The 12058-nt window shown below is 36.3% G+C and overlaps 1 protein-coding gene across 2 annotated transcripts; it reads left to right on the top strand.

The window, feature by feature from the left end:
* The first annotated feature begins 1812 nt into the window (after positions 1 to 1812).
* On the top strand, positions 1813 to 10076 carry LOC141903665 (bone morphogenetic protein 2-like). 2 transcript variants are annotated; one of them, XM_074791900.1, is made up of 3 exons: positions 1813 to 1824; positions 7417 to 7734; positions 7854 to 10076. In XM_074791900.1, the coding sequence occupies exons 2-3, from the start codon at positions 7425 to 7427 to the stop codon at positions 8765 to 8767; spliced, it is 1224 nt and encodes a 407-aa protein (XP_074648001.1). In that variant the 5' UTR covers positions 1813 to 1824; positions 7417 to 7424; the 3' UTR covers positions 8768 to 10076. The 2 variants fall into 2 exon arrangements, with proteins under 2 accessions (XP_074648001.1, XP_074647992.1); XM_074791891.1 differs by lacking the exon at positions 1813 to 1824 and adding an exon at positions 7162 to 7273.
* Positions 10077 to 12058: the final 1982 nt, after the last annotated feature.

Raw genomic sequence — 12058 nt, 5'->3', positions numbered from 1 at the left:
TGGTTATGATAATGTCGTTCTTCGCAAGTACGACGATATGGTAGTTACAAGCTGTGGATGTCGGTAAAACGGATTCATAAAAAACTGCAATCTTCCATATATTTTCATTATTCTGCTATAATTTTTTCCGTTTCTCAATTACGCCCCATACGTATATATGTGTTAAAATGTGTTGCATATACCGGTACTTCAAATTTAGTTTTAGACAAATAAAATCAATGTAAAAATCATGCCAAGTTTCTCAGAATTCAGACGATTGTTCTCTTCATATTATTATAAATGGACGAATTCATAGTTGAACTGGTACAACGCTTCCAGGCAATGTCCATGTGGTCTCTAAATTAGAGTTCTCGTAAAAGGTTTGGGATGTTTCTTACTCAGCGGGCGCGTCCGACGAGTAAAGACATTCGCAGGTGTGTAGCGAATTTGACCCCGAGATTTTCATGTAGCAACTTGGCAGGTTTAGACCTACCAAGGACAAAACCGTTTTGTCCTATTGCTCGAAGGCAATTCTTCGACTCTGCACGAAAAAGAAATCCAATAACCATTAATTTTGTCCCTCAACAACAAATTACGCTCATTTCTCGTGAATTCAAGGCGCAGTTTCCCATATAATTAGACGATAAATGAATCAAATAAAGATCTAATCTAAATTTATATCATTAGTCATTATCAACTATACTATACGCACAGATTTATTTCCGGTCAAATTGCTCCGACAGAAAAATAAGATCAAACTTCACAAAATAAGATCATACTTCACATTCACAATATCCTCTCATTAATCTAAAAAAAAATAGATTGTTTCTTTATTGAAAGCATGTATAGCATATATATATATATATATATATATCATATATATTATAAAAACATGTTTTCAATTAAGAACAATTTCGACCATTGATATCATCAAAATTATCAATAAATCAGTAAAGCAAACAAACTCATCTATTTTCATTCACGTCTTTTTGTTTTCGAAATTGTTTTAGATTTCTCAGTTTGTAATTTGTTGGTGTCAGGTGATTTATCAGCGTTGATGTTAGATCTTTTAATTAGTTTGAAATTGACAAACAATGAAACGCAGTGGACTGTGAGATAAATGAACTGTTTGCGCGTGGGTTTATTTGAGTAAATTAGCACTTGCTCGGCATGACCGTGCCACTTTTAGCGCTTATGTTCATGGATTTCCCTTCATTAGGGAGTTCGTCTGCGCATGTGTGAGGTGTGTGGTACATAGGTAGACTTCAACTCAATAGTACAGTCTTCTTCAACTCAACCAATCACGGAGCGAATCGAATATAGCGATCCCTTCTGAAAAGTTAACAAGCGAAAACTGTCGGAATTATTTGTGGCGTCGGAATGGCGCAATGAACCCATAATCGTGCTGACGCCGGTTCGGAATTACCCGGGATTGACAAATTCACAAGTTCAAAGGTTATACGATTGACCGTATGCGGAATGCAAAAAACATCATGGGCGAATCAGTGGATTTCAATGGATTCGTTAACTAACTAGTTTATCGCACAATGGATTATTCGCCGATATACAGAAGAAAAACACAAGGAATAGATGTCAGAAAGAAACGATTGATTAGAAATTATAGCCTTTGATTGGTTATCCAATGAAATACGACTTTATTGGTTACTATTGACACTATTGGAAGTTTGCGTGCACAAATGACGTTTGTGCAAAACATTTAGGATTGATATTCAACATACCGAAAATTGTTTTAAAACTTTAGAAAATATTCGTTTAAGTGAAAATTGTACAGTGGAAGGATAGAATTGAAACGTGGTGCTGCCAAACAATGTTATAGCTTAGTCGGTGAGTACATGTCTAGTTTTCTGATTACCGTTCACGGTTCGCAAATAATAATCAAGATCAGATAATAATCAGATAATTACGAAGTATGTCGTCAAAAACTAACTGACGTGTCATCTTTCATACGACACAACGATTAGTTAATTCGCAGGACACCTGGCGATTAGCTGATTACAATTCAATAGTTACTCGTCTTACTCCTAATTATGATATTATACATTATATACAAGATAGAAATGCATGGGTGTCATGCGAAATTTGAATTATGATGATTGAAAACTCCTGAAGACGTTTGAAAATTGTTCGATCATAAGATTTATAGATATCATTTAAGTGAAAACATATGGGTCTTGGGTAACTTCCTTCGCAAATGCCAATGGATAGATCTGGATTTTGCTCTGTTTAATATACATACATAGCAAAATAAGACATGGCGCCTGTTTCATACCAAAAATCAACAAAACGTACAAAAGCTTTGAGCACAGACATACCGTAGCACAAGCAAAACACAGTTTGTTCAGCAGTATTGAATAAGCATTTAGTGAGTAAAAATCGTTTGAGTTTTGACACGAAACAGATTAACCACACGTGCAAGGCGGACTCTTGAAAAAATAACAAATTAAATTCACCTATAAAACGAATAAACAAAACTAAGCATTCGTAATAGTAAGACCATTGATGCGTAAAGTCCAGAGTCGGGATTTAAGATATAGTTTATACGTAGGTCCCGTTTCCGCAGTTTTTGACCATGCAGTAAAATCCATCTTTTGAAAATGGTAACCAACAAGCGCGTACCATAATCTTGGCTTATTTTGGTTCTAAAACGGTGTTGAGTTGGTCCGGTGTGTATTCTGTTACAGGTCTCATAATTATCAGGTTTATGAATTCTGGTGATTTTGTGTGGTCTATGAACTCAAAATGAATACCATCTCTTTTTAAACCGAATCCGTAAACTATTTCGTAATTTACACGGTTAATTTAGTAACATACACCCGATAAAAGAAAATGTTATTCTAAACGTAAAGCTCTGCCGAAGATACTGAACATTGGTCTATCATTTACCGTCGTGTTTTATAATGACGGACTCAATTATAAACAGATTTTCGAAACGTTTAGATCGTGATGTACAGTCTGGCAAATTCACCTGGTTAAGATTGCCTCCATCTGCGAGCAACTAAACACCTTTCTTGCACACACCGGTACTATCGCTATTATACTTATCTCCTTAAAATTGTAATAAACTGACTGTTTTATTAGGGTATTTATCGATGACGCTTATATTCTGAGATTTTAACAATTTATCCTTGCAACAATTTCCGTTTCGTTTAGCCTTTAGTCTCCCAAAAAATTTCGTTGATGTTTCTAAAGCATGTATGGTCTGTTATTATCTATTATTACGGTTGTTTCGATGTGATCTAATTTCGGAATTTTTGAGAAAATAGTAAAGTTGTCTTTGTCTTAGATCTATCTAAATTTAATATACGACCAGAAATTCCTACAGGTAATGAAAGGTTACTACACCAACTATTAGACTAACCGACGAATGGTACATAACACTTGATAACAGGCCTCATATCCTTACCACAGATAAGCAGAACGTATTTCAGTACTTATTTTTTACACTTAAAAGCATCAATGGGTACTAACTCCGTTGTACATTATAGTAAAATGTGTTCGTGGATTCCAGAATTCAAAAATACAATTCCTTGAGATATTCTTTATTTTCACGTGCATAAATCTCAGTATTCGTATTTCTGAAAGAATCCTATTCCACTTTCAATCGAAATAATATGAACATTCGAGTTTCGAGTAAAAATAATGAAACGGATGTGATATAGATGTTAGGGATGTGGCGTACATATTTCGTGTATAGATGCTATCGTTTTAACTACTTGTCATTCTGTCGCCACTAGTCAGTAATGCGATCGCCTGGAATTCTCTCTTCCCCGGCTAGAAAAGCATTCGTTTCCACGACTGATACCATCGGAACAATTTCCTGCGAATCAGAACAGTTCACGTCGTTTATAGTCGATTACCTTCTGTTTGATACACACGTTGCTTCATTCAGGAATCTTACAAGCAGCCATCAATTCATAAGATTTTGGTCCGTTACAACATCATATCCGATAGACAAGATTTTGTAATATTTGTAGTTATTGAAACCCGCAATTCAATTACAAACGTGGTCGGAATAGTTGTGGTTTGTTTATTTCGACCTGGAATTAGGGCCGTGACTCAAATTATCGACAGTGAGTGACATCAAGAACCTCTTGACAAAATTGACATAAACACTGACACCGTCTTGAAGGAAGATAATACAACAGTAAACAGATTATGATCACCGTATAATGACTGAGACAACATTTAAATCGGGATTTCTCTCTTCACACAGTTACGTGCTTGTCAAAATGCCTGGCGCATTTCTAACGACAGCACTAAATAACCAACGGAATCATTATTTACACTAAAGCGAGATTACAGAGGATTTCGGTGCAAGTCTAGTTTAGATATCTAGGGTAGATGCCATTTCCCTGAACTCGATTTTACGATTTGGTAAACATCGAAAGTTATACAGGAATGAATTTTCTTTTCTAAACCAAGATTTCACTATTTGCGTTCGGCAACATTCTTAAGATTTTTAATCCGCTGATATCAGGCCAATATTATCTAGTATTCATATAATTTATGATGGTTTCCAGATGAATGGGATTCATATATCCAGGTGTTCACTATCAATAGTCATTCGATATTCTCAGTAAATGCTGAGAATTTCACGATTGATAGAAGATGACTGAAGCGATGGTGGCCACCTGGTTACAGGTGGTTCCTCCCCAACTCCATGTGGCAACCATCATTTCGATTATTAAGAAAAATATCGCGTTTAATGAATAGGAAAAAACCGCAAACATTCTCTTGCAAATTCACTTAAGAACGACCGAAATGTTCGAATTCATGGCGCTAAAACAAATTTTTTTATATCAAAAAATATGTCCGATCACAAAGAAATCTCAGGCGTGCTCCATAAAGATTCAGTAGTTTGAAGAGAATCCTTTGTTTTTATGTGTGATTATCTTCGTGTTTGAGTGTGACTGATTATTTCATTGAGAGGCATAAATGCGGTCACATTGACTTCATTCCAGCACCTGCTCCATTCTTGCGTGATTTCCAGCGATTATAAGAAAATAAACGTGACAGAAATTCACAAAAACCTATTTCAATTAATGATCTAGTTGTCTTAAATGTAATAGAAATGTTAATGTTATATCATAGTCAAGAAGATAATTGACATCCTCTACACTCTACAATCAAATCTAAAACCAAAATAGATCCAAAATGATATTTTCTTTCATAGGTAGAGGTTTCGTCGATGTTTCCCGCCATAATTTTGAATACGACGTAAACAACATTAACTAACTTTAAAAGTTAAAAGCTGTAATTTGCAGCGTCAAAACTCTCCGTAGGTGGGCTCGGAAAAGCTTTTAGCCCCTATGATTGATGTTCACAATAAGCAAACCATTGTCAAACCAAAAAATGTTTTTTTCTCTCTCTCTCTCGCTCGTGCATATGTTTTCGGGGTGGTTCTTCTCACATTATGCGCATGCGCCATCCGAAGAACTCCTCAATATTACCGCTTCGCATAATTTTCGATCATTTTCGGAAAATATGCAATCTAAACTAGACGGGCGTTTCAATGACGCAGTGAGTACTTTGAATTATTTTTCTTTTTGTTATTAAAAACTTGAAATTAATTAGGGCTTTTGAATCAATATAGTTCTATATTTCTTTCAAATAGTTTCTATCTAAATTTGTTTTATAATAACTTAATCAAATCAACTAAAATAAAGATCAGTCATAAATCAATTTGATAATGAGGGTTGACGCATTCTTGAAAATTGTCGTTAAATCTATCGTTTTGTGTAGAGTCGTCTGGTATGATTATGATTGTGATAGATGGATAGATCAGATAATTACCCTTTTATTGAAATCTTATTGAGAATTGACTACAATTATTTACGCCAAATGTTTCGAACTATGAAAGAATTGCATGAACTCGTTTTCAAGATCGGATTCATGATTTCGTCGACCTGCCAAAATATTCACTGATCAATCAAGGCTTATGGGTTGTTGGTTATCTTAATGATGTTTTAAATGGCTGAGAAATACCATTATTCATTCACCAAGTCGTATGCGCATAGGTGCCATATGATGGTCATTTTGATATTCGGGAGGTAAAACCTCTTTCGGGTAATTAACGCATTTTCGTTGAGTATAATGGAAGTTTATCTTCGATTAACTTTTATGTGGTTTTTATTGAGTGCACTTCATTAGAATTTCCTGTCACGACGTGTATGTATACTCTTCCTTCGAGTCGCTTCTATCGTGTCCATGAAATTGAGACTTTGAGTCCATTTCCGCATCACGCATAGTTTAATTTCGCGAATTAACCGCCATAAATTCTAATTAAATTTTTTGTCGAAATTGTCAACTTCTATGAAATTCAACTAGTGCGTGCGCAAACGGCAATGGGTTTTTTCCCATAGAAAGCGTCTGCTGGCTTCATGAAATAATAACTAAAATACCCATGTTTGGCATGAAATATCGAAATTAATCAGCTTTTCTTGAAATTATACCCGTCAAAATCAGGTTGTTATGCTATGCTCGATTCGAACGCGCATAAATAAGAAATAATAAGAACGTCTATATTCGGCCCACCTCCGCGCCATAATGGCCCTATACAAAAGTAATAAAACCTCGGCAAGTGACGTTGGGTTGGAACCGCCCATTGCAACATAAATACCGAATAGCGAAGCGAGCACATTCTCGCCAGAATTCATACGTCTTGCGTATGATTTTATTATTGCAAGCAAATGATACGGGATAGAAAGCAAGCATAAGATCGGTTTACGTTAGAGCGTCTTATCTCTAAACTTCATCAAATAAGACCATGAGGTCTTATACTTATAACTTTTATTTATACGGATAAAAATGTGCAAATAGGCTATATGTTGCTCCGCGTATGTTTATTATACACCATTCTAACGGCTATGAGTGTCTAATGCTTGTGTGGATTTTACCGAAAAAAAATCAAGTGATGCAACTTAATTTCGTATCCGGAGTATTCTGTAGTTTTAATCGACATGGCTAAACCACCGACAACTATTCACGAACTTATTCTCGGTGACTGGTTGCTGGTTTGCGATGTCTTCTGTAGATCAGTTGGAAGAATTATCGAACTCACGATTGATATTCCTATTTAGAAAAAAATCATTGATCGCATATAGTGGAGTAGAGTGGAGTGTACGACTAGAAGGCGGCGTTTTCTGGCGTCCAAATGTTCGGATTTAATCATAATCAAGCTTTTGTTAAAATTGACAGTAAAAACTTTGACGAATTGATGATACATTTTGGTAATCGCTTACTGACTACTTTCGCCGAGCCAACGATTTTGGCGGTAAGGATTTGGTGACAGACGTGTCGAAACGAATTTTCCAATATGGCGTCAAATGTGTAACGAGAATATCTAGAATAGAGAACACTTGGAATATTTTGTTGTGAACAGTGTCTTAATGTTGTCCATTTTTTATGTATTTTTAGGCTACACCATGACCTCAGTGATCACAGTAAATTTGGTGCTACTCAGTTGTGCTTTAATCCTAGTCGGTTCAACGATGTCCGATTCGAAGAAAGAAAAGTTATCGCCAGAAGTGTTGAAAAATCTGGAGAAAGGATTGCTTACAATGTTCGGATTAAAAACCAGACCGAAAGGCCGTAAAAATATCGAGGTTCCAGACTACATGTGGGAGCTATACTTGCAACAGAGGAAATCGACAGAGGAATGGGGAACGCTTCATGTCGATCAAGAAAATCAGCTCGTCGGTTCGGCTAATACTGTCCGCAGTCATTTTCACGACGGTAAGTTGCTACACTTTCCAAAAATCTATATTCTATCTAATACATAGAAATAGCCCATTAGAATCTAATTTCCTATTCCTTTACCGTACATTTCACGTATCATTATTTTGTTCTTTCAGATGATAAAGAAGAACCTCAGGAGGCTCATAGAAAGTTGTTCAAATTCGACGTATCGAATATAGATCAGTCGGAGACTCTGACTGCTGCTGAATTACGTGTATATCGTTCACACATGCATCCGAATGATGTCCCATCATTACATAACGAAAACGTGAAAAATAACGGATTTAGACATAGAATCGACGTTTACGAAGTGATATCGCCGGTTTCAAAACACAACGAGGAAGCTATAACACAACTTATAGACACGCGAACGGTTGATGTCCGCAATTCCTCGTGGGAATCGTTCGACGTGAGCGAAGCCGTTCATAGGTGGACGAAAAATCCGCGCGTTAACCACGGAGTCGAAGTGCATTTCACGACGTTGGATGGTCAACCGGTCAAAAACAATCCGCACGTTCGTCTGCGCCGGTCGTTACAGACCGACGATAAAAAGTGGAATAAAGAACGACCAGTTTTAGTGACTTATAGCGACGATGGTCGAGCGATGAAAGACTCGAAAAGAAATAAGAGTAGGTCTCGTCGACGGACTAGAAATGGTCGTAGTCGCCGAAATCATAAACGAAAATCGCACAATCGGCGTAGAAAAAAAATGAAAGATCAGTGCAAAAGACACCCATTAGCAGTAGATTTTAGTGACGTAGGATGGGACGATTGGATCGTAGCGCCACCTGGCTATCACGCCTATTATTGTCACGGGGACTGTCCCTTTCCGTTATCCGATCATTTAAATTCTACAAATCATGCTATTGTGCAAAATTTAGTTAATTCTGCGTATCCCCACGTTGTGCCGAAAGCGTGCTGTGTGCCAACTGAACTAAGTCCTATTTCCATGTTGTATTTGGACGAATACCAAAAGGTCGTTTTGAAAAACTACCAGGACATGGTCGTAGAAGGATGTGGTTGTCGATGATATATCTACATAAACAATATTTTAATGTAAAAAAGAAACTATTATAAGGTGCGCGCCACATTTTTCAGTGTGGTGCAATTTGGAAATATTTCATTCATGGTTGTCATATAAAATATGTTATGAGCTGTGATTTTGTGGATTTATGTGATAAACCCCGTAGTAATGGTTTTAGATTATTCGATCTGGCTCTCGAATATTTCAGAGTACAAATTACTCTAGATATTCTATTTGTGAGCAATTTTGGCTGATTCGATAAATAATTCTTTTTTTTTGTGTAGTAACGGTTTTTAGTAGAATTATTTATTTTTAATCGAGGATATACATCATACTTGGTGCTCTTAGTAATTAAAACAAAAAAAGTTCTAAACAAAATATCATCCATTCCGACTGGAGATGGAAATATAGCGTCAATGCCAGAAGGTCGACTATCTGTTATACACGTAGAGAAAGATTTGATGTTTTTGAAATTATTCCTAGTTTTAATATACAGCGACACTTACAACGCCCATGGTCATATGTCACCATGAAAGCCTAGTAATTACAGGCTTGCTGGCATGAATTTCCTTTACAATTGAAAAAGTAAGCAGCAATATCCACAAAGAACTTCCGGTATTCAAATATTTTTCTTGACCTTCTGAGCCATGGATGCAGATAAAATTCGTTTTTCCTTATATACGTATACTCGTTTAGTACAATGGCAGTGTTAATTGTCATCTTTCTTCGTACACGAAACAAATGATTCGGTATGATTTGCGAGAATTAGGAAATATGTGGCGAAACCATGTTTGATCGTGTAAATTTGTCATGTAAATTTGTGTACATAGTATAAGAGGCGTGTAAATAGTATATACGAAGATATGTTTGAATGAAATATCAGGGAGAATTTTCATCTCTTTCTGTCTGGAACAACCGAGCATAATAATAAATTTGGCGAATATCAACTGTAGTTTATGAAAAAGTCGTTGATGAAACGACGTTGTTAATGCGAAAGTGCTTGGTCGTCTATAGAAATAAACAGCAAGTTAAAACGTAACGATTTGTGACATTTGAGTTAGCATTTTTTAGTAAAAGTTGGTTTAGATTCTATAAGTATATATGTAAAATTCTTTTTGTGAGTTTATAATCGTATTGTGAACACCCCCGCTCTTGTAAGTTTTTTTGTTGTTAAATCTTAACCCTTTTCCGTGATGCATTTAATCAGAAATAAAGAAGAAAAAAAGTTAAAACTACGCAACAGTATTGTACGTCATGATGTCAATATCTGGTACTATGGTACAGAGTTATGTTTGTTAATTATCGGTCGTGTGAATAAGACTAACACGGGCGATATTAGGGTTGATACTTATCAGTTGATGAAAACACAAACATTTCAAGTTTGATTATATGTATTTATTAAATAAATGTAATGTAAATTCATTCTAAACTGCGGTTATTTTGTCTCTCTATGTTGTTGTCGTGAGTAATAGGATAGTCGAAAGAGGAGGAAATGTATTCGATTCGCAAGTAAAATAAATTATCACATTTTCAACCGGACATGACTGAATGGACGTTACCAAAGTTGGAGCGCAATTTCTTTTGAAATTAATGAAAAGACACTAATCAGCGAAGTGATTGGTAATTCGGTATCAAAGCTAGGTTTCTTGGAATATTCCTTCATCGCCGTCTTTTGTTTTCTAAGCTTCTGACAGATTTATATACAATTTACAAACATCTCGATCTCTAAGATGAAAGGTCGCACCTGCAAGGCTACCGAACTATACAAACGATGCGATTTAGGATTGTGGTGTTTTTGGTAAGTAAACGACTGGTTTATTGAGATACCAACACGACAAAAGGCTCACCACGAGACCACAGTACCAAAAGTGAAGATGAGTCAAAACGATTACTTTTGGTTACAACGGACAGCCGTTATTCAAACAACCTTTCTTACATATGTCTGCTTCATTAGACAAGCATCCACCTTGGTAATATTGGTTTAAAGAAAGCGTGATCTTCATAATTGTACGTATATACACCGACCTTAAATCGGCAACCCAGATTAACGGGCCTGTCACTTTTGGCCACGGGGGATCATTTAGGTGCTTTACGGGTTCTTTCGGTATCTAAAGCGTTAGTGAAGAGAATTATAATAACTCGCTGGCTACATAGATCCGTTAAAGACTCTAAACGGATCTTCAGAAAACACTGAAAGGCCGTATTCAATAGAGTTCTATAGGTAGCAAATGAAAGGTGGTTATTTTGTCTTCGAAAACTTAAACGCACAAAAGTACCGAAGAACGCTCTTCGTTTATCCTTGAACAATGCTCGGCATGCTTGTCGTGAAGATAATATGGGTTTAATATACCAGAATGAAGCACCTCTTGACTTTATTATAAGCAGTAAATCGCGGCTAAGCGGCTGCTCATTTTTCAACCAATGGCCACAAATGTGAATGACGTATTGGACCGAGAACCACGGGGATGCCTAATGTCCCCGTACACGACCCCGATACTCACAGTCTTCCAGCTGGGCCCGTATCAAATTTCACAAGCGTCCTTTCAAGGCCTATTAATTGGAAATGAATTGTAAAATTATCGCTGAGGTAGTTTCAAAACACTCATTGACAAACAACCGCCTCCCTAAAGCGTTTTACTCGGGTTATATCGCCCGGAAATTAAGTGTATTTTATTCATTGAATTTATATGTGAACAACAGACTATAATCATGTTAAAAGATAAATCATTTCCGTTTTCCGCCCGTCCCAAACTGTTTGTTAATAGTCTCAAAAGTATCTTACAGAAAGTCTCATTAATGAATGCCGATCCGTCTTAGGGAACGAACCTCGACGCCTTGATTCCCTCACCGTCAAAACTAACCAAGAAAAGTAGCACAAAATATTCTCTGCTTAAAAAGATTTTGTTCATGATTTTGGTAAGACTCCCGACCAACACCGCCAACCAGTCTCACATCTAGATAGTCGTGGAGCCACGATTCCATGGTTTTCTGATTTTGTGGTTAGAAAAATGTCCCGTTTTTGTTGAGGGGGTATCGTAAAAAAAAGTGCTGTGGTTTTTTTCTGCGGTCACAATTCTACTGGATCTAAACATCGAAACATCAATAAGTGACAAGGTAACTTGAACATAATATAAAGAAATATAACGAGATGGCTGCTTTTTCACTCGTATGAAATGGAACTATGATATATTGAAATCTTGTCCTAGCCACGTTGTACAGCGTATGAACTTTTGTAAATTTAAAACCAGGTTACATGTCACAAAACAGTAGAAAATATGTATATGGATATTTTATAGT

Source organism: Tubulanus polymorphus, chromosome 1, assembly GCF_964204645.1.
Source record: "Tubulanus polymorphus chromosome 1, tnTubPoly1.2, whole genome shotgun sequence".
NCBI lineage: Eukaryota > Metazoa > Nemertea > Palaeonemertea > Tubulaniformes > Tubulanidae > Tubulanus > Tubulanus polymorphus.
The sequence above is the reverse complement of the archived record's forward strand: the minus strand, read 5'-3'. Positions and strand labels throughout refer to the sequence as shown.